Source organism: Crocuta crocuta, unplaced genomic scaffold (assembly GCF_008692635.1).
Source record: "Crocuta crocuta isolate KB4526 unplaced genomic scaffold, BGI_CrCroc_1.0 scaffold149, whole genome shotgun sequence".
In the NCBI taxonomy this organism is placed as follows: domain Eukaryota; kingdom Metazoa; phylum Chordata; class Mammalia; order Carnivora; family Hyaenidae; genus Crocuta; species Crocuta crocuta.
This window is the reverse complement of record NW_027551561.1, coordinates 517,231-542,268: the sequence shown is the minus strand read 5'-3', so window position 1 is coordinate 542,268 and position 25,038 is coordinate 517,231. Positions and strand designations below refer to the sequence as shown.

The following is a 25,038-nucleotide window of genomic DNA, read 5'->3' as shown; positions in this document are numbered from 1 at the left end:
GATTCCTTTTCTTTTTGTTGTTTGGTTGCTGTGACTATGACTTCCAGTATCATGTGGGATAAAAGTCTTGAGAGTGGACCTCCTTGTCTTGTTCCTGACCTTAAGGGAAAAGCTTTCAGTTTTTACCCATTGAAGATGATGGGTAGACCTTTGGGTTTCTCATACATGGCCTTTATTATGTTGAGGTGTGTTCCCTGTAAACCTACTCTGTTGGGAGTTTTCACCATAAATGGATGTTGTGCTTTGTTAAATCTTTTTCTGTGTCTATTGACATGATCATATGCCTCTTATCCTTTCTCTTATTGATGTGATGGCTCATGTTGACTGATTGCAAATATTGAGCCACCCTTGCTACCCAGGAATAAATCTGACTTTACAATTGTGAATCATTTTTAAAAATGTATTGTTGGATTCTGTTTGCTGGTATTTTATTGAAGATTTTTGCATCTATGTTCATCAGGGATATTGGCCTGTAGTTTTCTTTTTTAGTGGTACCTGCTTTTGATATCAGAGTAATGCTGGCCTCATTGAATGAATTTGGAAGTTTTCCATTGTCTATTTTTTTGAATGGCTTGAGAAGAATAGGAATTATCTCTTCTTTAAATGTTTGGTAGAATTTGCCTGTGAAGCCGTCTGGTCCTGGACTTCTGTTTGTTGGGAGTTTTGTGATTACTGGCTCAGTTTCTTTGCTGGTTAATGGTCTGTTCAAATTTTCTATTTTTTTCCATCTCAGTTTTGGTAGCTTTTATGTTTCTAGGAATTTATCCATTTTTTCTAGGGTTTCCAATTTTTGGCATATAGTTTTCATAATATTCTCTTGTAATTGTATTTCTGTGGTGTGGGTTATTTCTCCCCTTTCCTTTGTGATTTTATTTATTTGAGTCTTTTCTCTTTTTTATTAATAAAACTGACTAGAGGTTTATCAATTTTATTGATTTTTTTTTCAAAGAACCAGCTCCTGGTTTCACTGATCTGTTCTACTGCTTTTTTAGTTTCAATATAATGTATTCCTGCTCTAATCTTTATTATTTCTTTCTTTCTGCTGATTTTAGGATTTTTTGTTGTTGTTGTTCTTTTTCTAATTCCTTTAGGTGTAAAGTTAGGTTATTTATTTGAGATTTTTCTTGCCTCTTGAGGTAGACCTGTATTGCTGTAAACTTCCCTCTTAGAATGGCATTTCCTGCACCCTTTGTGTGTTTTCATTTTCATTGTTTCCATGTACTTTTTAATTTCTTTTTTAATTTCTTGGTTGCCTCAGTCATTGTTTGGGGAATGTTACTCAATCTCCATATATTCGTGGTCTTTCAAAACTTTTTTCTTGTCGTTCACTTCAAGTTTCATAGTGCTGTGGTCAAAAAAGATACATCGCATGACTTCAATCTTTTTTTACTTTGTTGAGGCTGGTTTTGTGGGTCAATATGTGATCTATTCTAGAGAATGTTCTATGTGCACTTGAAGAAATGTGTGTTCTGCTGTTTTAGGATGAGATGCTCTAAATATATCTAGTAAGTCCACCCATCTGGTCCAGTGTGTCATTCAAAGCCATTGATCCCTTGTTTATTATCAGTTTAGATGATTTGTCCATTAATATAAGTGGGATGTTAAAGTCCCCTACTATTACTGTATTATTATTGATTAGTTCCTTTGTGTATGTTATTAACTGCTTTATGTATTTGGGTGTTTCTATATTGGGTGCAGAAATATTTACAATTGCTGTATCTTCTTGTTGGATTGTCCTCTTTATTATTATATAGTGTCACCCTTTATTATTATATAGTGTCACTTCCTGCCCATTGCCGGGTGGCTCAGTCGGTTATGCGTCCGACTTAGGCTCAGGTCATGATCTCACGGTTCATGGCTTCGAGCCCCGCGTCAGGCTCTGTGCTGACAGCTAGCTCAGAGCCTGGAGCCTGTTTCAGATTCTGTGTCTCCTTCTCTCTCTGACCCTCCCCTGCTCATGCTGTCTCTCTCTCAGAAATAAATAAAACATTAAAAAATTTTTGTTTTTCAAAGTCTACTTTGTCCGAAGCATGTATAGCTACTCTGGCTTTCTTTTGACATCCATTTGCATGATAGGTGTTTCTGCATCTCCTCACTTTCAATCTGCAGGTGCCTTTAGATCTAAAATGAGTCTTTTGCAGGAAGCATACAGATAAGTCTTGTTTGTTTCTTACCCATTCTGACACCCTATATCTTTCAACTAGAGCATTAGTCCCTTTACATTCAGTAATTATTGATAGATATGTGTTTACTGCCATTTTATTATTTGTCTTTTATTACTTTCTGAAGATTTTCTCTGATTGTTTCTTTATTGTGTCTTTTGCTGATTTTCTTTAGTGATATATTTGGGTTTTTTTCTCTTTATTCTTTGCATGTTTACTAGTGGTTTTTACTATATGATTAGCATCAGGTTTGTATATAACGTCATCTGCATATAGCAGTCTATATTAAGGTGATGGCCATTTAAGCTTGAACCCATTCTTTTCTCCTCTCCTCTCCATGTTTAAGCATATGTTATTTTATATCCCTTTTCTATTATTTCCTTGACTGATTTTTTTAACAGAAATGCTCATTTCCACTGCTTTTGTGTTTCCTACTTTTATACTATCACTTTTGGTGCTCGCTTCGACAGCACATACACTATACTATCACTTTTGTTCTCTTCTTTCCACTCAAAGAGTTCCCTTTGATATTTCTTGCAGGGCTGGTTTAGTCCTCATAAACGCCTCTAATTTTTGTTTTTCTGGGATACTCTATCTCTCCTTCTATTCTAATGATAGTCTTATTGGATAGAGTATTCTTGGCTTTAAATTTTTCCCATTTATCACTGCTGTGTGTGTGTATGTGTGCACGCATATGTGTGTACACATTTAGTTTTCTTGTAACAAAGCAACTTGTACACTTTTAAAATTTTTAAAGTTTAAATTTTTAAAGTTTAAAACTGAGTACCATCTTTCCTTTTCAGTGAAATAAAAAGAAAACTTAAAAATAAACAGGAACAAAATTACAATGGACAATGTCAATCCCAAATGAGATCCTATAGGTTCTTCTGATTCTCCCATTGAATGGCAGGGCTCAAGTCATCATTAGGAGGGAATTTTATTTTTATTTTTATTTTTTATTATTTTTTANGGCGCCCCAGGGAATTTTATTTTTAAAGTGTCATCTTAAACTGCAAGGATGTCCATTAAACATCATGATTAAACTTGCCAAAGGAAAAGCCATGTTGTCAAAATGCCCACTTAACCCACTGAAACATCTCAAACCCACCCCTTGCTGATCTACTATAAACCCACTTTTTTTTTTTTATTTCTAGGAGAGAGAGAGAGACAGCGTGAGTAGGGGAGGGTCAGAGAGAGAGGGAGTCACAGACTCTGAAACAGGCTCCAAGCTCTGGGCCGGCAGTCAGCACAGAGACAGACGCGGGGCTCGAACCCACGAACCGCGAGATCATGACCTAAGCGAAAGTCGGACGCTTAACCGACTAAGCCACCCAGGCGCCCCTATAGACCCACTTTTAAGGTCCCCCCCCTTTTTTTTTTAAAACAAGAGAATGTGAACAGATATATATTGGTAAATACTAACTGTCTGTATTCACATACAGGCACAGTGTTAACTCTGAGCCCAATAGTCAGAGAAACAAGGGAAAAAGCGAGATTCCATGCACCGCTACATAGAGGGTAGCGCCCTCCAGTTTCCAGCATAGCTATCGGAGCAGCTTTTTTTTTTTTTTCTGACAAAACATGGTGGTGTTGATTCCACAAAGGTTTTGTTGGGACAGGAAGGGATAAAAATGAATTTGGAACAGAAAGAGGTAGAGTTTCTTTCCCTACTCCATTCTGTTCATGGTATTCCCTCCCCACCAAATAAGTTGAGAACCATGGTATAAAGGGAGAGAAAAGAGGCTTTAAGAAACAGGGCAAATGAGCACAAGAGGTNTACTCCATTCTGTTCATGGTATTCCCTCCCCACCAAATAAGTTGAGAACCATGGTATAAAGGGAGAGAAGAGGCTTTAAGAAACAGGGCAAATGAGCACAAGAGGCGGGAGAAAATGATTACAACTTGCTCCAAGGGACTGGAGAAAATTAAAAATGGAACTTTGGAATCCATCAGTTAGTCATCTTTTCCTTCTTGTTCCTCTCCTTCCTCCCCCTCAACATCATCTTCATCTTCGTCACTTTCATCCTCATCTCTTTCCTCATCAATATCTTCCATTCCTCCTTCTCCTCTTTTCCCCTTCCCCTTTCCCCTCCCCTCCTCCTTCTCCTCCCCATCCTCCTCCATCATCCACATCAGGAGCCAAGTTGTACTGTAATGGAGTTGGCCAAATATCCTCTTTGATGACCTCTCCTAACTCATCTGCACCTGCATCAGAATGGGTAGCAAACCGGGTGAAGAAACTTTCTGGTTCCTCAGGCTGTCTCTTCCTGATGGCTTTGTTCTGCATTTGACTTGAACATTTCATCAAATCCTTTCCAGATTTCCGTTTGATTTTAGTGGACTTTGAAGATGGATCACCACTCTCATTCAGATGAAATTCTTTGGAGAGAACTTTCTTCTCAAAGTAAGGGTTTTCATAAAAATAAAAATCTATTCTGTAACCTGATTTCATATCCTCAAGTTTTGTCACTTCAACCCTTGTCTAATAATGCAGTGCCTCTTCATCCTTCTCCCCAGGTAGTGTAGACACCTGTGGATGGTTCACAAATGTTGTTACCCTCAAATTTGGGATTTATGGTGATCAGTTCTGACCTATCCTGAAAAAATGGTTGGTGGAGTTTGTTATATTTCTCTTCCACTTTCAAAATCTTCTCCACTTTTTCATTAAGTCTGTCCATTTCATTTTATACTTCATCAATATGTTCGATTGCTTATTGCTGCTCTTTATCTCCCTTTGGCAAGTGCTGAGAGGTCAATGTCTCCTTTGACTTGAGGGCAGGAGGCAGTTTCTTCATTTGAGGTGGGAGTGAATACTGGCATTTAGGGACATGTTGTGAGGAAAGTCAACAAAACAAGGGCAGATGCGTGTCTGGAGGAAACTCCAATTACTCTTCCATTCAGCACTTTGAATATATTATGCCACTCCTTTCTGTCTTGCAAAGTTTCTCTTGAAAAATATCCTGGTAGCCTTATGAGTTTTCCCTTCTAAAGTACTGACTTCTTTTGTCTTGCCACTTTTACAAGTTTTCCTTTATTACTCTATTTTGCAAATTTAATTACAATATGTCTTCGCGTGGGTCTGCTTTTGCTGATTTTGATGGGAGTTCCCTGTGCCTCCTAGATCTGGATATCTATTTCCTTCCACATATTAGGGAAGTTTTCAGCTATTTTTTCTTCAAATAATTTTTTCTGCCCCTCTTTCTCTCTCTTCTTCTGGGTATCCTATAATATGAGTGTTATTATATCGCTGATGAGATCACTGAGTTCTCTACATCCATTCTAGTTTTATGTAATTCCTGTCTCTCTTTTGTTTAGCTTGATTACTTTCCATTCCTCTTTTAAGTCATTAATTCATTCCTCTGTTTCATACTGCTTATTCATTCCATCAAGTGTGTTTCTCATTTCATTTATTGAGCCCTTTATCACCACTATGTTATTCCTTATTTGTGTTAAGGGCCAAACTCATGTTTTCCACTCTTTTTGCAAGTCCAGAGAGTATACATATGATCATTGTTTTAAATTCTCTATCAAGCATATTACTTGTATCTGCTTCACTTAGATCTCTAGTCGTGGCCTTGTCCTGTTCTTTCATTTGGGATAAATTTCTCTGTATCCTCATTTTGTCTGCTTCTTTGTGTCTGTTTCTGTGTAAGAAAGTCAGATATGGGGCGCCTGGGTGNTAAAAAAAAGAAAAAAAAAGAAAGTCAGATATATCTTCTGCTCTTGAAAGTTAGTGACCTTATGAAAAAGAGGTCCTGGAGTCCCCTGCAGTGCAGTGTCCTCTGTTCACCAGAACCTGACCTGACACTTGTCAACACAAAATGAACAAACCGTGTAAAATTTCTAAGAAAAGAAAAAAAAAAAGGAAGAGAGTTTTATTCAAGCCCAAGTGAGGACAGCTGCCTGGGCTATACAATCTTCACAAAGAAGAGAGTGCTTTGGAGAAGGAATTTTTTTTTTTAAATGTTTTACTCATTTCTAGGAGAGAGAGAGAGAGAGAGAGACAACGTGAGCAGGGGAGGGTCAGAGAGAGAGGGAGTCACAGACTGAAACAGGCTCCAGGCTCTGAGCTGGCAGTCAGCACAGAGCCCGCCGCGGGGCTTGAATCCACCAACCATGAGATCATGACCTAAGCGAAAGTCGGAGCTTAACCGACTAAGCCACCCAGGCGCCCCTGGAGAAGGAATTTTAATACAGGGTTATATATGGTTTGTTGTTGTTGTTGTTGCTGTTATATCAAGAGTTGCAAGTCATCATAATGAAGGACATTTCAAAAAATTACATTTATTTTATGCTTTTATTTTTTTATTTTTTTTTTTACATTTTTTTTTAATGTTTTATTTATTTCTAGGAGAGAGAGACAGAGACAGCATGAGCAGGGGAGGGTCAGAGAGAGAGGGAGTCACAGACTGAAACAGGCTCCAGGCTCTGAGCTGGCAGTCAGCACAGAGCCCGACGCGGGGCTCGAACCCACGAACCGCGAGATCATGACCTAAGCGAAAGTTGGACACTTAACCAACTAAGCCACCCAGGCGCCCCTTATTTTATGCTTTTAGTATGTGCAAGCTCGCAGGCTTCAGAGGTACAGGAACAGAACTTAGGGAGAATTTTCCTCTTATCTTTAGTTTGGAATGTTTCTTTTAGGTTATTTGCTACTGAAGCCGAAGTACAATGTATGCTTAGGGCAGAAAAGACTGCCCATGCTTTGAAGTTTCATGAAGCCATTGTGACCTTGCTAAATGTATAGCTTCCCTGGGAGCAGGGCCCACAAACTTTAAAGTTGAAAATGTCCTTTATCACATTTTAGAAGAGTACCCTTTGTGTGTTGCTTATGCCCCGCTGTGTCTGGGTCACTTTTCCTTTTGGTGCAGCCCTCTGCACGGACTCCTTGCGTGTTGTGCTTGGGTCATTGCCTCTGCCTGTTGTGCGCTGTGCTTGGTCTCTGTGGTGTCGGTGGGACCCAGGCAGGCCAGCTCAGCGGGGACGTGCCCCTTGGGAACTTGAAAAGGGGGCAAAGGTGTTAGCGACATTTATGCGGGGCCTCTGGCCCCACGCCCCATCCCTGAAGCTCCAAGGCAGCTTTAAGAGCATTTGCCCTGAGCCCTGGGTGAGGCTAGCGGGCGTGGGTGGTGTGGCTTGTCCTCCGGAGAATTTGTGGGCCTGGCACAGTGCAGCCCCGCCTCCCGCAGAAAGGCCGGTGTTTATGCCCGGAGGCGGGGGAGGACATTAGCACCTGCCAGCTCCTTCATTTTTTGGAGAAGTGCCCCCAACACGCTCTGAAATCAGTATGAACAGATCTGTCTCCCGTTTGCCCCCGTGTTGTGTAAACGCCGTTTTGGCGTTGCTTCTAGGGGCAGACTGCAACGCCTTAAGGGCCAGGGACCCAGCCATCGCTCACCCTCCGGGCTGCCCAGTGTCAGCTGACTTCAAGCTGCGGCCTCCACGGGGGAGACTCAGTTGGTTGACTTCAGCTCAAGTCATGATCTCACCGTCTCTGCTGACAGCTTAGAGCCCGGAGCCTGCTTTGGATACTGTGTCTCCCTCTCTCTCTGCTCCTGCCCCGCTAGTGCTCTGTCTCTGTCTCAAAAAATAAAATCAAAAATTAAAAAAATTAAAGCTGTGGGCTCCAAGTCCCATTGCCCATACAAACTCAGGGTATTCAGCACTTTGGGTTTTAAACGCCAAGTGCTTTGAGGATTCGTTTTCCCCATGTGAGCTCCCCAGTGTGCATGATGTGAAAATGTTGGGGTTCAGAGCCCACCACCAAGAAAGAATTCCTGAGACATCTTCAGCGCAGAAATTGGCTTTATGAAAGTGCACGGGGACAGGGCCCGTGGGCAGAGAGAGCTGCACTGGGGTTGTGAAGGGTAACTGATTATATACCTTCAAGTTTGGGGGTGGGGTTAGGGATAGAGTCTCTAAGGAATTTTGGAAGCAAGGTTTCCAGGCCGTTGAGGGAGAGAGCTGTTGATAGGAAACGATTTAGTACTAACAAAACCTCAGTCATGAGACCCTTCTGGTCAGTGGGTGGGCCGTATGCTTGGAAGATGATTGCTAACATATTTGGGGGGGGGGGGTAGAGATAAAGGAAGTTCCCAAAGGGGTTTTTATATGTTAAAGGAGATTTACAGGACCCTGCAGGGTCAGGATAATTTTAAGCTAAGATTGCCTTTTGGCCTTAGCAGGGTTAGCATCGAGGCTGCTGAGTTTCTAGAGGGAGGTCACTCTGCCCATCTCAGGGACTTGTCAAAGGCAGTTCCTCTGCCTTCTCCCTGCATGTAGCTCCCTCCCTCCCCACTTCTGACCTTTCAGGTGCAGCTTCTTCTCTTCAGGTTGGCTTGCTCTCTGGTATATTGGCTTCGATGCGGGTGATAATCCACAGTAAAGCCTGGAATTGCCAGTAACTGGTCCTGCGAGTTGTTGACATCCTAGGTCAGCGGCATTTGACAATATGGAAAAGGCTTTATCTGTAATGTATGTTTGTTTCCCAGGATTTTCTGGTTCTATCTGAACCTTAAACTTACAACACAGGTTACTTCTACCAGCACACAAGATGTACTCAAGTAATAGCAATGGGATGAATCTGTCTTGCTTTAAAGAAGACTGTCGCAATAATTAGGCATTATGTAGGGAGAGAGGCACAAGACCTGTCAAATAATTAGACTTGACACTAAACTGAACCCCACATATTTCCATAAAAGCATAAGTTTATTAAATTATTAATTGACTCTAAAAGCATTCATTGAGCACCTAAACTGTAACAGGAATAATAGTAAATATTGAGATGCAGAGACAGCAAAACAAAAGCTCTGGTCTCAAGATGACTCCTTGATAGTGAAGGGACCGACAGAGGCCAAAGTTATGGAAACACGAAGGGTGGCAGGTGCTGCGGGGCAGACGGCTGACATGCACAGTGAAGATCAAGAGACAGATCCGTTGTGGCGGGACTGTCGGGAAGGGCATCCTGGAAGAGATGCCGATGAGCCGCCAGCATTCGCCAGGCTGACCAGGGAGGAGCTCCCTCCAGGCATAAAGTGACCTCTTTCAGGACCCTTTGAGAGGAGTCCAAGTAGGAGATTGTCGCAGCAGGAAGTTAGGAAATGGGATCACAGATTTGCAGCTGTAATTGGAAAAAGGGAAGCGAGAAACAGAAGATTAAAGGAGATTTGGGTTTTGTTTTAGTTTTGTTTGAAAGTGGGAAGAGCTGCATGTTTAAAAAATTTTTTTAATGTTTATTTATTTTTGAGAAAGAGAGAGCACAAGCAGAGGAGGGGCAGAGAGAGAGGGAGACACAGAATCTGAGGCAGGCCCCAGGCTCTGAGCTGTCAGCACAGAGCCCGATGTGGGGCTCGGACCCACGAACCACGAGATCACGACCGGAACCACAGTTGGAGGCTTAACCAACAGAGCCCCCAGGGGCCCCGAGCTGCGTGTTTTGCATGTCGGGATGCAAACACCAACCAAAAGGAAGAAGGTTAACAGGCCCACAGAAAGGAGATGGAGGGAGATACAAAGGAATGAGAAAGTGTAGCAGTGATAGCAGAAAAGATTGATTTTCTATATAATGACATATTTATTGATTAAGAGAAAGTACTTATTTAAGTACTTATTGAAATAAATAGAATATAATAATTACTGTTAATAATTTAATTTCACCTCCCAGTGAAATTTCTTTTGCTACTAAGTTATTTCATTAATAATTGGTTAAATTGTTAACAGTGTCTACTCACTGTGCTGCTTCAACACCTGCCCTCAAAGAACTTATAATACAGGGGAAAGTATAATAACATGTATTCATTACAATAATAGAGTTATGCCCAGCTTATTATGAAGCCCAGAGATTTAACACTCACTGATCCACAGAACTTTCAAACACTGAAAATCAGGCCTGATTATCATGTGGTTCTCATATATGGTTTAAATTAATAACATATATAAAAGTTTTTTTTCATTTATTCATGTTTACTGATTGCTTACTGAAGTCCTACTAAACAGCCTACTAAGTGTCTGTGCTGGACAGTAGGGTCCAGAGAGAAAGAAGAACCCAGTGTGTTGTGGCAAAGTGCTGTAATAATGTTAGTTATTGATATACGACCATTATTTTCATTTGAGATTCCAGGCATACATTTCTCTCTTGAAAGCTAGCACGAGAAGTGCAAGCATGCTGTGGGCTTAAGCATATACAAATGTCACTAAATATAAGAATAATTCCTTATGTGCAAGTATTACTTCCCAATTCACACAAACACTTCCATGCCCAGCGTCGTATTTGATTTTCAAAACATCCTTGTCTGGCCTGTATTTTATTCTTCATCATACAGGCGAAAAACCTGAAGTACAGCAGGACACCACTGCTCATTCAAGATCACAGTGTCAGAAAAAAAATCCTAGAACCTGACACACTTGAAATCTGGAAGATGGTTCCAAGAATGAGTGGACTATTTTAAATAACTTTGAGTGAAGCTGCATAGAGACATGACAGCTGTTTATAACACATTCTAAGGAAAATAATATCATATTCTTCTTTAAAAACATAAGAAGCATCCATTTCAAACTTAGAACCAAACAGTATACTTACTATATACAGTATACAAAACTGGAGAAGTATGTCCTCTGAACTCAAGGCCAAAGTGCCTATGTCCATTATAGTCATAGAAATTGACATAACTAAATTGTGAATTCAGTAGTTTGGAAAATTTTGCTACTTTAGTGAGGCACCCTGAATTACCTTATCCGTTTGAATTATTTTCTCTGCTCTGATGACCCTTGTTTCCAAGCTTCAAACGCACATATCCATCAGTCTGAGGGGCGTTTCCACATGCACTGCACACCCAACATGTAAGTGGTTAAGCTCATCTTCTTGCCATGCTTGCTATTCTTTTAATAGCGGTTCATTTGTATACCATCATCTACTTTCCTAAGAAATAAAACCAGAGGTCATCAATTCCTTCCTTGACCCTGTTAGCATCCTTGACCTCTCCATTCAGCATGCATCTGTGAGCCAGCAACTATGGCCTGGAACGCATTCACAGGTAGTTGGAGTTCTGACACCTATTCTTTTTCATTCCCTCTGTTATCTCTGAGATCACATTTTTACATGGCTTTCAACTTGCTTCCTTTGAAATTGGCCTTTCTCCTGCCTCTGGTACCTGAAACTAGCACTTAGCCTTGGTTTCTAGTGTTAGAACCTCAGTTTTCCTCCATAACTTTCGATACCCTGACCCCTCTCCGCTCTAAGCCAGGCCTTGAGATGCCCAACCTTGGCCTCTTACTTCATCTTGCTGTCCGGGCCATTTACCAGGAGGACCACACAGAATTTTTGGTTGTTCTGTAGGATATGTTTTACAGTCCTTATACTGGGCTGTGGAACTACAGGGAGATCCTGGCTCTGTGTGAGTCAGGGATTTCAAGTCATTGACCACAAATGCCTACTGCATTGGAACCAGTCCTGAGAAGGCCTCAGGGAGAAGGAGGTTTGGACCAGACCTAGGTTTAGCATGTCCTGTTATGAATCTGTCCTGTTATGAATCTGCAAGACAGCACTGTGTGCATGAGAAATACATCTAGCCACTGTCTCCCCCTGACGAGTCCATCGGAAACTTCATCACATGACCAGTGTGCTCCCCAGGAGTCCCTGATACCCTCCCACTGGAACCTGTTAGTATATCACTTCCGTGTAGGCAAACCCTACATATCACTTATTCATGTAGTCACCATTTCTATTAATAAACCCCCACAGCTTTTATTTTATCTGCCGCTTTTGCGTATGTTTATCCTGCTTAAGACCCATATCCAGGCTAATCGCCTTTGGAAATGTCCAAATAGGAGGCAGAAGAGTTTCTTGCACTGTAAGAGTATCACTTAAGGCCTGTGATCCTGATATAACTTTAACTATCACCCCAAACAAGATGAATGTAAAGAAAAACACATACATTGTGATCAAACTGCTGAACACCAAAGGTAGTCTTGAAAGCAGCCAGAGAAGACAGGCACATCACATATAGAAGAACAAAAGTAGGGGTGAGGGCAGACTTCTTCTCAGGGGATGTGTGGGCTGGAAGAAAATGGAGCAAGTGCTTTAAAACACTTGAAGGAAAAAGGCTGCCAACTCAGAGACTTTATCCAGCAAAAAATATCTTTCGAAAGCGAAGGTGAAAAAAGTATTTTCCCAGAGGAATAAAAAAGCTAAAAAGAATGTATCACCAGCAGATTTACTCCGTAGAAATGTTAAAGTTCTTGGCAGCACCTGGGTGGCTCAGCCGTTTAAGCATCCAACTCTTGATTTCAGCTCAGGTCAGGATCTAGCAGTTTGTGGGATCGAGCCCTGCATCCACCAAACATGGAGCCTGCTTGGGATTCTCTCTCACTCCTTCTCTCTGCCCCTCCCTCCAATCCCTCTCTCTCTCAAAATAAATAAATAAAATTCTTAAAAACTTAAAAAAAATAAATGTTACAGTTCTTGAGGCCAGAGTATGATACCAGATTCGGGTAGTCAGGAATGTAAATTGGCCCATCCTTCTAAAATGAATCAATTTTATTTACCATGTCAGCTGACTAAACATGACATTCAGAAAAATCACGTGACAAACCTCAACATTCATTTATGGTAAAAACTCACATGAAGCTAGAGATGGAACATGAGTTTATCAGCTTGATAAAGGATATCTGCAAACAACTTAGAGATATATCATAATTAATAAAGAAAGGCTGAATGTGTTCCCCCTGAGGGGACACAGGGAAGGAATCTGGCACTCACAACTGCTATTTACATTATTTTGGAACCTCTAGCTAGCACAAGGCAAGACAAAAATAAAAATCCTACAGATTGGCAAGAGGACAAGTAAAACTGACCATATTCAAGACGACATGGTCTTCTGTATTAAAAATCCTAATATACCAAAAGCTACTAGAACTAATAAGTGAGTATGGTGAGGTCACGGTATACAAGGTCAATACAGAATATACAATATGGACTATGCAAATATTAGTTATATTTCATATATAGTAGCAAAAAATTGAAAATTCATATTAAAACAATACCACTTACAGTACCATTAAAAAACATGAAATAGGACAAAATAAACAAAATATGTGCAAGACCTATACACTGAAAACTTCAAAACATTGCTGAAAGAAGCATAGAAAGACCTGAATGAATGGAAAGATATGTCATGTTCGTGGACCAGAAAACTCAGTATTGTTAATATGTCAATTCTTCACAAATTGATCTATAGATCTTGGCATGTGTTTTATAGAAATTGGCAAGCTGATTCTACATTTTATATGAGAACAAAGGACCTAGAATGGTCAAAATAACTTAGAAAAAGAATAACAAATTTGGGGTATGTAAACCACTGATTTCAAGTAGTTTAAACTATTAAACAATTTTAACTATTAAACTACAGTAACTGAGACAGTGTATATTGGTGTAAGGATAAACACATTGAACAGTGGAATAAAATAGAGAATCCAGAGGTACACCCATGCATATATGGACAACTGATCTTTGTCAAAATTGTCAAAAAATAGTCTTTTCAACACATGTCACTGAAACAACTGCACACCCATAAAAAAAAAAAAATCCTCAACTCACCTCTCTCCTGGTGCCATATTACAAAAAACAAAACCAAAAATAAAAAACTTTAAAAATGGATCCAAGATCTAAGTGTAAGCATTAAGACTATAAAATGTCTAGAAAAAAAGAAAAAAAAATAGGGGCGCCTGGGTGGCTTAGTCGGTTAAGCCGACTTTCGCTTGGGTCATGATCTCGCAGTTCGTGGGTTCGAGCCCCGCGTCGGGCTCTGTGCTGACTGCCAGCTCAGAGCCTGGAGCCTGTTTCAGCCTGTGACTCCCTCTCTCTCTGACCCTCCCCTGCTCACGCTGTCTCTCTCTCTCTCTCTCCTAAAAATAAATAAAACATTAAAAAAAAATTTTTTTTAAATGTCTAGAAAAAAAAATAGAAGAAACATCTTTGTGATTTGGGTTAGACAAAGATCTCAGATAAGAAGCAAAAAGCATGATTCAGAAAAAAATGATAAATTATACATTATTGAAAATTTAAATATCGGTGATTCAAAGAAAACTATTAGGAAAATTAAAAATATAAGACTGGGAAAATATTTGCAAAACACTCATCTGATAAAAGGCTAGTATCCAGAATATATAAAAAACTTTTACAACTCCACAAGAAGTAGAAGAGCCACCCATTTGGGATGGAGGACAATATTTAAATAGACACTTTACCCAAGACAACTGATAGTGAATAAACACTTGAAAAGATGCTCAATATCCCTGAGGAAATACAAAGTGAAACCACAATGAGATACTACTACACCTTTAATAAATAGTTAATGGTAAAAATTCTGATGATATCAATGTTGATGAGCAACTGGGAATCTCACACTTTGCTGGTAAGAATGCAAATGGTATAGCCACTTTGGAAAACAGTTTGAGTGTTCCTTATAAAAATAAATATTCACCCACATAGAGTCCGGAGTTTATACTCTTGGTATTTTCCAGGGAGAAATGAAGACATACATCCACACAAAGAACTGTATGCACATATTTATTGTAGCTTTATCTGTAAGGGCTAAAATCTGGAAACAACCCAGATGTGCATTAACTAGTGATTAGCTAAGAAAAATGGCTATATGTCCATACAGTGGCATATTACTCAGGTTAAAAAGGGCTGGGCTACTGGTATAGCCAACATACATGACTCTCAAAAGGATTATGCTAATTGAATGACTCCAGTTATAAAAAGTCTACTTACTGTATGATTTACGACAGTCTGAAAAAGGCAAAAACATGAGGACAGAAATCAGATCAGAGGTTGCCATGGGCTATGGTGTGTAAGGGAGATTGTCTGCAAGGGGGCAGAAGGGAAGATTCTAGAATGGTTGAAATGTTTTACATACTGATGGACCTGGTAGGTAACATGACTGCATAATTTTATTAAAATTCATCAAGATTTACAATTGAAATTACACCTTAGTTAACCCAACTTTTAAAGTTATACCTTAAAAACCCAATGTGAAAAATAAATGAGAGGAAACGTGCCAGAATCAGCTTAACTGGGGCCCTGCCTGAGCTCCACCACAACCCCCCGCCTCTGGATTTGGCAAATCATCTAAGCCCTCTGGATCTTGTTTCCAACTATAACATTGTGATTATTTATCACCTTTCTTGCTTTCTCAGAGACATGAGGAGCTTGGAGTGATGTCATAAATCTAGTGTTTCTTTAACAGAGCCCAAAATACTAGGCAGATGAGAGAAACCCTTAAGGACTGAGGTTGTTTGTCTGCCTCTGGCTTCTTGTGCGATCCCTGAGAGAGTTCATTTTTAAGGCCTCTAAGTGCTTGTTAGCTGCCAAACAGAGCCCCAGGACAGACCCCTGGGCCGCTGCCTCACACCTTTTAAAAGCCTTTGGAGACAGGCCACCTTGGGTCAGCTTGGCACTCACCCCCATCTCTACAAGACCCCAGGCAGGAGTAGTAGCCAGAGCGCTCCCAGGAAGGTAAGGCCCACCACGACTTCCCACTGCTCCAGAGCCCCTAGTTTCCTCCCATCTTGAGTAAGGGTGAATGGACATCATTCAAGGTCTTCACATGGCTTTATCCTTGTTGATAAAACAAAGAACTGAGTGATGCTTGGATTCAGGGAGGGTAGGGAGACTGGAAGAATGACTGGAAGATTGAAGGACAGAGCTGGCAACCAGAAGGACATCAGAGGGAACTGACTGGGCTAAAGAGAAGGGGGAATGAAGAGTCTGGGAGAGCCAAGGAGGCTATTTAGGTTGATTGGGGCAGAACAGCCTGTATTTACCTTTAAGTAAACCTAGAGATAACGCAGTACAGCCTTTCATATTACAGAAGAAGAAGGGATGGATGGATAGATGGATAAACAGATAGATAGATAGCCTTGGAAAATAGCAAGGGCTGGCAGAAAATGAACAAGTTCTCCATTTGGAACAAACTCTTGCATATGTGAAGTTCAACGAGTTAACTTTTTTTGAGCCTCCTTTTTCTCATGTGTAAAATGATTACCTACCTTTAAGAATGTTTGCTAAGTTCAAACGTAACCTATAATGTAGTAACATATAATAGAGGTAAATGGAGTAACATACCTGAAAAAAGTTTGTATGTAAGTAAACACTAGCTTTCTGTTTTATTTTCTTTTCCTTCCTTCTTTCCTCTCTCCATCTCTCCCTTCTTTTTTTCCTTTCTGCAAGGTCCCAATGCTACCAGAAACTTGTTTATAACACAAATAACGTAAGTGCCTGGACTCCAATTCCACAGCTCTTTCCACTGTGCTGAGTTGTCATCCTTATAAACCAGAAGAATGAGAGAGGGACAGAGAGAGAGAAGAAAAAGGAGCGGGGAGAGAGAGAGAGAGAGATTGTGCACGACCTTGTGGACAGAAAGAACTATGCAGGGCAAACTGGGACCGAGAACTGAGATGAACTGGGTCTCGTGCGAACAGGCAGGGTGGGGGATGAGTGGGGAGTGGACAGATGTTTCCAGGATGGGGAGATGCTGCCACTGCTCAGAGCAAGAATGAACTCTTGTCACTGCGCTCTGTGACACTGGACGGTGTCACTGCTATGATTTCCAACCCAGATTGGGCTTGCCTTAATGTTAAGCTAGGAAAATCCATCTGTGAGGACATTTCATACAGTGACCAGGGATCCCTACAAACGTCCTCTCTCTTCTCACCAAATAACCTGCGTGTCCCAGAAGTGGCAGGTGTTCGAGTGTTCTTGGTGAGTCTCCCTGCCACCTTTATTAGACCCCCAGCTCTGCCCCTCACTGTCTGCCTAAATGTGGACAAGTTACCTTACCTCCTTGTGCCTCCGTTTCCTGTCTGCAAAATGGGAATTATAATAGGATCTACTTCAGAGGATTATTTGACATTAAATGAGGTAATACCTGTAAAGTATTCAGAACATTGCTTAACACAATAGTAAGATCTAATTAAGTCTCGGTTATTATTAATTACCTCCCTTATAGGCTTTTTGTGTGGACTGAGTGAGGGAAAACATAAAAGTAACTCGGCTACAAAGTACTTGATAAATGTTACCTGTCACTGGCTCTGACTCCAATCCCAGCACCCCCAGGAAACCCTCTCTTGTTGGTTGCAATCTGACTTCGAATGCTACACTTGGCTGGGCCTTCCCAGCAACAGGGAAGGGATTATATGCATGGGACAAACCCACAATGGAAGAAATTCGTCTTCTCCTCCAATCATGGAACAGGAAGAGATGAACAATGAGGAAAGGATTATTGCCCATTTGCTTTTATAGAATGAAGGCGAGAAGGATTGGGAGAAACCCTTAGGCTCCTTCATCCAGCAGCAATTGTTGCCTTCAAATCTGCACAGCAGACCTCCTGTGGCTAAACAAAATGATCCCAGCCTGAAGAGAACCCACACCCGACCTCAGAGGGGAAGAGATGGGGGGTATCTGTTGGAAAGAACCCTGCTATACTCACAGGTCTTTTTCCTATGCTTTTCCAACATAAAGCAGTAATTTTTTTCTCTATTGTATTTCAGTAAAAGGAGAAAATCCCTCTCTATTAAGGAAATTTAACTTGCCCCTTCTTAACTGCTGATATTGGTGAAATCTGAGTCATGTTATCTACATGTCCAGTCTCCTTCATCAGACAGATTGCTGTCAGGTCCTCTGTTTCCTAAAGCCCAGGGAGCTCAGTCTTCCAAGTGTCCCTGTCTTCTCCCACTAGTTCAGCTGAAAGCTCTTTTATTTACAGTCTTTCTGATCTGGGTAGGCAGCCCATGAGCCTCTCTTAGAACTCCACATTCCAAACTCTTCCTACCCAATGACACTGTGATTTCCTTGAAGGCAAGAGCACCTTTTCCCCCTTACATGTTGCTTTGACAACAATCTGACCAGGAAAGCTATATCTGATGGACACGCCATGATCCCGGCCCTACCTCCAGCATTCTGGAGAGCTGTATCTCCTGTTTAGGGCAAGGAAGGCATTGCCACTCTACTCTGTGTCTGAGTGTAGCCCTCAGCAGAGCTGAAGTATCCCCAAGCCTGACATTGCGATAGAAAATAGAACCCAAATGTACAGTGTCAGTGGCTGGCTTCCCACTAAGGGGACCAGTGGCCATCCCAGGTGGGAGGTAGATTCTAGAAAGGAACGTATAACCTGTGAGAGACTAGCAGTCTTCTTTCTCCCACTGAGGGTCAGCATTGGCCCGACAGAGTTTGAGCTCAACAGATTGCCAGCAGTTTTCACAGAAAAGGACAGAATGATGGTGCCAGGAGACGTGTAGTCTCCTGTGGTGGCCTGTTAGCATAATCTACATTCTTTGTCTTGCGCTGTTGGTTTTGAGTGGTCATAGGTATGACTTCGGGTAACCTACTCCTCCCAATGGTTCGGTTCCCTACCCCTTTCTCCACATGCAAGTGCTAGAATGATCCAGGCTATTGATTCTCTCATCAGAGGAGGGAAAGATCAGTTAAAAACTAGGGTGCATAAAGAAGATTTCTTTGAGATGATGGGGCAATGACCCGGGAAGGAACCTTGGAAAGATGGAGTTTTGATGTGTGGAAGAGGGAGAGTGTTCTAGGTAGAAGGGAGCACTAGTACAGTCCTGGACAAAGGGTGGCCTAGCAGAGGCAAGAGTCCAGCAGCAGGGGCCCCAAAGTTTCCTTTCCAGAGCCACTGACGCAGTCACATCAAAGAACTTTGGACTTCATGGGTTCACTCCTCAGTTGTCCAAGCATTTGTTAGTAAACCAAACTGCCACTATGTGCAATTGAGTAGAAGCTGGCTAAATGTTCCCTGGGACTTCAGCTCCCCTGTTTTCCCTTGGAAAATCTCCTGATGTCCCATCCCACCCCCTACAAAATCCTCGTTCTTCCCCGTATCACTTAATAGCAACTCCAGTTGCTCAGACCAAGAATCTTGGAATCATCCCTGTACTTCTCTTTCTCTCACACCTCATGCCCAGTCTGTTAGTTCCACCATCAAAGTATATGCAGAACCTTACTACATTCAACACATAGGCAACTACTGAATAAAAGGATGGATGGATGGGATCCTGCTTCTTTCAATAGCTGTAATGGCACCAAGACCTGAAGACGTAGGAAAACCTTTCTTCTCCGTAGCTCACAGTGTCACTTACAAAGCCGCAGCAACAACACATCCAAGTTCTGTAAGAGGCCGTACAGTGTTAAGGTGTAGATTTGGGGAATAAGATAGTCCTGGGTTTGAGACCCCAGTTTACAACCCTGGACTACTTATTTAACCTTTAAAAATCTCAGTGTCCTGATTACATATATAAAATAGCAGTCACCCCACAGAGCTCTGTGAAAATTAAATAAGAAAACAAATTTGAAGTTCGTAGCACAATTCTGAGTTTACACTTTAAAAATGTTGTCAGTGCTTTCTTAAATCACCTTAAATCACATGAAATCACCTTCATGTCCTTCCCTATTGAGCGTCTGAGTACTTCTGTACCTTGGTCAGCTCCTTGCTCCTCTCTTTGCTCACTCTCTCTTGCATCTCTTTCTGATTTCATGATCTCTTGTCCTCCTACCTTGTTTAGATTGTTGCTACTCTCCTATGTTGTGCTTTCTAGAACCTCATACATTCATCTATTCACTGAGCTAGTCAGACTGCTATTCAGCCACTACACACTGATACAACCTTAAGAGCTGTTAAAATGTTGATAAATAGTCAGTGTCCTGGGCCCCAGAGTAGTTTCCTCTGCCCCGGCCCCTTCCTTGTGATCCTCTGGATCTCAGCCTGAAACAGCAAGTAAAGGGTTCATGTCTGGCATCATGGGGGTTTGCAGGAGATGCTCAGACTCTAAGCTGGTAGGTGCCCATGCCACATTACCCTGCATCCAGTAGACACAGGTGCCTACTACGTGCCTCTTTCCTTTTCTGGCAGGTTCAGGTCTGCTCCTCCCACTACAGAGCTCAGCAGCTGCTGCCTATGGAGCCAGGTGCCTGGGGGAACAGGACAACTGTCACTGAGTTCATCCTTCTTGGCCTGACAGAAAACCTAAGACTGAAACCCATCCTTTTTGTCGTCTTCCTCTTTGCCTATGTGGTCACAGTTGGGGGCAACCTCAGCATCCTGGCCGCCATCTTTGTGGAGCCTAAGCTCCACACGCCCATGTACTACTTCCTGGGGAATCTATCTCTGCTGGACATCGGATGCATCACTGTCACTGTCCCTCCAATGCTAGCATGTCTCCTGTCCCCCCAGTGCAGAGTCCCTTATGCTGCCTGCATTTCACAGCTCTTCTTCTTCCACCTCCTGGCTGGTGTGGACTGCCACCTTCTGACGGCCATGGCCTATGACCGCTACCTGGCCATCTGCCAGCCCCTCACCTATAGCACCCGCATGTGCCGCGAAGTCCAGGGTGCCCTGGTGGGCATTTGCTGCACCATCTCCTTTATCAATGCTCTCACTCACACAGTGGCTGTGTCTGTGCTTGACTTCTGTGGCCCTAATGTGGTCAACCACTTCTACTGCGACCTCCCACCCCTTTTCCAGCTCTCCTGCTCCAGTATCCACCTCAATGGGCAGCTGCTTTTTGTGGGGGCCACTTTCATGGGGGTGTTCCCCATGATCCTCATCTCAGTGTCTTATGCCCACGTCACAGCTGCAGTGCTACGAATCCGTTCGGCAGAGGGGAGGAAGAAGGCCTTCTCCACGTGTGGCTCCCACCTCACCGTGGTCTGTATCTTTTATGGAACTGGTTTCTTCAGTTACATGCGTCTGGGCTCAGTGTCAGCCTCAGACAAAGACAAAGGGATTGGCATCCTCAATACTATCCTCAGCCCCATGTTGAACCCACTCATCTATAGCCTCCGGAACCCTGATGTGCAGGGCGCCCTGAAAAGGGTGCTGATGGGGAAGCGGCCTCCTGAATGAGAAGACAGAGTATCAAAATACCCCCCCTCTAGAGCACCCCCTGACTTTCCCCTGCTGAAGGCATGGATGTCAGCTACAGGGATCTTCAGGGCTGGGTTGAGAGATAGGAAAAAAGTAGATAATATGGACCAGAGTAGAAAATGGTTTATCTTGGGTTGGGGAGAAAAGCTAAAGCTGGGAGAAGGCAGATTAAAGTCAGGTGGGAGAAAGCTATAATGTGGGTCAGGAAATGGGACACAAATCAACTATTTTTTTTTTCATTTAATGAGTGTTCTGCTGAAATATATTTAAAATGCTAACAAAAGCAAACTGTTTGCACCCTCCACTTGTCTTTCAAGATAAAATATATTTGTACCAGTGTATGGGCTGTGGTTTTTAGAGGATTCTTCCTCAGGAAATAAACCTGGGACAGTGAAATTACACTGGGGTTTGACAGAGCCTCGGAGCAGGATGTCAGGACCTGTTGGAACGCCCGGCCAGCATCTTGTTCAGAGCAACATTACCGCCTACTGGCTCCTCAGACCAGTGTCAGTGTCCTCAGTAATCACTGGTGGGAGCACGACATTCTCACCTCCAGGTGTGAACTGACTCTCACAACTCCTGCACCAACAACATGACGATGGATCCTAACATGTTTCAGGAGAAGGGGCACTCGAAACAGTGAGATGCCCCTCTCAAAAACTAACAAACTTATCCTGACGATGAAATTTTAGGACACAGCGGGGGCAACTTTTACTGAAATGAAAGTACTATGGATTTTCTAGGCCAAAAAAAAAAAGATGGAGGGAAGGTAATATTAGGAAGACACTGGATATAAAAGGAAAAGAAAAAACCACTTTTGTCTGATGAAATAAAGGCAATCACTGAGTTTCCGTAAAAGAGCAACACTTTGCTGACTGTGTGAACTGATATCATTTCTCCTCAAAACTAAGAGAAACCTGCCTGAAGCTACAGCCAAAGGAGTGTCTCCTTCCTGCAGAGAATCAGAAAGAGAGCATTTAGTTAGCAAAGCTGAACACAGGGCACCAGAGTGTGAAAGAAATCCTATAACACCTAGAAACCGGGATCCACTTCACTTGGAGTGCATGACAGGGGACGGCTAATAGTAAACAAGTGAGCATGTGCTATGACAAAGTGTTTGTCTTTAATTCATGTTCTGAAGTGCATAGTGTTTTTAGGACGTCCTTTGCGTATTGCGAATATTGTTATTTACCCAAACTAGGTGTTACCATGTTTCAGAAAGCTACTTCTTCTCCAGGGAAATCCAAACTATATAGTTTTTAACTCTGCTATGCAAATATGAGCAATTCATGTTTCATCTAAGTCATTTTAATAAAAAGCATATTTTTGTTTAAAAAGAAGTGTGAATGTATTGATATGAAAAGATGTATAGCATCTATTGCTAAATTTGGAAGATGACGATAATGTGATGTGGGGGGGGTTGGGGGGCGAGTAGGCAAAAAAATCATGGACAACCCCCAAGTTTAGTCGGTGCTTCCCTCTGTGGAGGAGGGTAGGGCTGTGGGAGCACTTCAGTTTTCCTTCTGTGTACTTTTATTTGAAGCTTTTCACTGGATTCTGTAATTTGAAAAACAGCAACAACAAATAAATTGTAAAAAGTGCTAATGGTGACAGTGTGGAGTTGGGAGGGTAGGGTGAATTGACTGTGATGTTTTCTGTCTGGCTTTCAAAGTGTCTCTGTCATCCTCATCTTTGAGAAAAATAGTAAGGTGGCCTGTCCATCCAACAGAAGGCCATTGAGTTCACCTGATCATGATTTGGACGCCCTGGGAGAGGCATGAGGCGGCCATCGGCCATCTTGTCCATCCCCTCCTCCAAACGACCCCTATGCTAAGAGAATACTCTCAGTGGGCCCTTCCTCCCCATTTCCTGGCCCTGAACGCTCGAGCTCTACCCCCCATCCCACACCAACCCTCATCCTGCACCACCACCACCACTTTCCCGCACCACACTTTTGCACTGCTGCCTAATTGTGAATCGTTTTAATGAAATTCTACTCAAAAGTAGTGACTGATCTTTGCGGGGACCCATGTTGACCTTTCCTAGTTCCCTGTGCTGCAAAGGTTCACGGCCATCCTTCCGGCACTGAAAGACAACCTGTAGCCACATGTTGGTCCAGCCACCGGGACTTCAGAGAGCTCATAAACAAAGGAATATGTTACAGATGCCACCAGGTACTTTGTGAACTTTTGAGGACATCCAGGACCCATGTGTCAGGCTCAGCAGATGTCATTTTATACATATTGGGCATCTTCATGCGAGTAGTTGAAGCTGCTGTCAGATGCATCCCAATCATGCCTCCTTCCCCATCACCAGGCTTCACCACTTGTCAGCACAGAGAAAGACACTCTTAACACTCAAGGAAATTATAACAGTAGTGGGTTTTCTCTTTTATTCTATTGGCACATAACAGTATTTATGAAACACTTTGAAATCTGTTCATTTGAATATTGCAACTGCATAGTCGAGTGTCACCACAACCAGGGCCAGGATTGCAGAGTGAGAAGGCCAGCTTCTATTATCCTCACTCTGCAGATGAAAAACAAAAGCAAAGGTACCGACAGACTAAATGATTTTCCAGAGGCCACAGGCAGACTTGGTAGGTAGGGCGGCCTCCAACCGCCAACTCGTGGGCCTGGATCTTTGCCTCCCTCCCAACCTGCTTCTAATAAAACTAAGGGGCGATAATGACTCTAGGTGCAGTCTCAGAAATGGGAAGGACAGCATAGTTGAGTGAAGAGAGCTTTAGACAAGACATGTGGAGACCTGGGTTCTAATCCAGCCTCTTTTACTGTAAGCTACATGAACTTGCCAACCATCAATTCCCTGTATCAGTAATTAGTCCCTTCCAAATATCTTGGGCGTTTTTCACTCACCTACCATATGATAAATATTCATACGATGCCAAAGGCTGAGAGAAAATAAGGGACCATGGGCAATTAAATGGACAAGGGATAAGGCTGAAAACAGGTGTTCAAGCCCAGGAACAATTAATTCATGTGCAGTGGACCTGTGATGTGTAAAAGTCAGTTCCTGGTCTTCAGCAACTGCAGAGATGCCCAGATTGGAGGTAGTAGCAGTGGGCCGGAGAGCTAACACTACTTGAAACAGAAAGAAGAGAGCTTGGGAAGGAACCTCGGAACACCAGTCAGATAATATTTCACCTGTTTTCAGAATTTATGCTTGTAGGATCTGGGTAGATGGTGATAACGGGGCCTAAAAGAATTCAGACCTTACTTTGCCATTGACAGGTAGCTGTCCAGGACAAGATCTGGGAAAGACAAATATGAAGCAAGCATCTTCTATGTGCCAGGCAGCAATCTGAGAAGGCCATGCTACCAGTTAAATTGAAGACGCTGTGGTCAAGTGAAGACAGAAGTTAGGAGACCCAGCTTCCGGGCTAATACTTCTCCTAGCAGTGTAACGCTGGGCAGGCCATTTCCTCTTTGTGGGCCCCACTTTTCTCATCTATGCAAAGGGGATCATAACATACACTTCAAATGATTATTCTGAGGATCGAATGGATTGAAATACAGAATTATTGAGTTGACAAGTGCAGTGGGATTTCCCCCACTAAAATGCTGGCTTTCCCAGCCAGTGCTATGCCCTTTTTACTGCACTGCCTTCACCTCCCTTGAATGAGCTGGTGAGAGACTCAGTCCTGTAAAAGCTGCTGTCCTGCACCGCCTCGCCCTGCACCACCTCGTCCTGTGCCATGGGCGGAAGCATGATTAGTCTCTTGGGCCCCCGAACAGCTCAGTATCTTTTGGTCTATTCACAAGAGGCAGCTAATTGATAAACTTTGCTAACTTCCCCAGCTCCGCAGGACCTTGGGAGTCCCACCCACCCAGGAACGGCTGTAATGAAGGTTCCCACCGAGACAGCCAGGGTCAGGATTGGGGAATGGAGTCCTTCCAAGATCCACAAACAGAATCTTCTAA

At 42.5% G+C, this 25,038-nt stretch overlaps 1 protein-coding gene and 1 pseudogene across 1 annotated transcript; one reads left to right on the top strand and one right to left on the bottom strand.

Annotated features, from left to right (window-relative positions):
* Positions 1–4,115: 4,115 nt before the first annotated feature.
* LOC144219732 (protein SET-like) lies at positions 4,116–4,993 on the bottom strand (annotated as a pseudogene).
* Positions 4,994–20,119: 15,126 nt separating this feature from the next.
* LOC144219600 (olfactory receptor 3A10) lies at positions 20,120–21,076 on the top strand. Its single transcript, XM_077749622.1, has one exon. It carries the CDS (start codon positions 20,129–20,131, stop codon positions 21,074–21,076), a length of 948 nt encoding a protein of 315 aa, XP_077605748.1. The 5' UTR covers positions 20,120–20,128.
* Positions 21,077–25,038: the final 3,962 nt, after the last annotated feature.

Excerpts from the sequence above, each read along its gene's own strand:
- LOC144219600 (XM_077749622.1), top strand. The coding sequence starts at position 20,129 with ATGGAGCCAGGTGCCTGGGGGAACAGGACAACTGTCACTGAGTTCATC.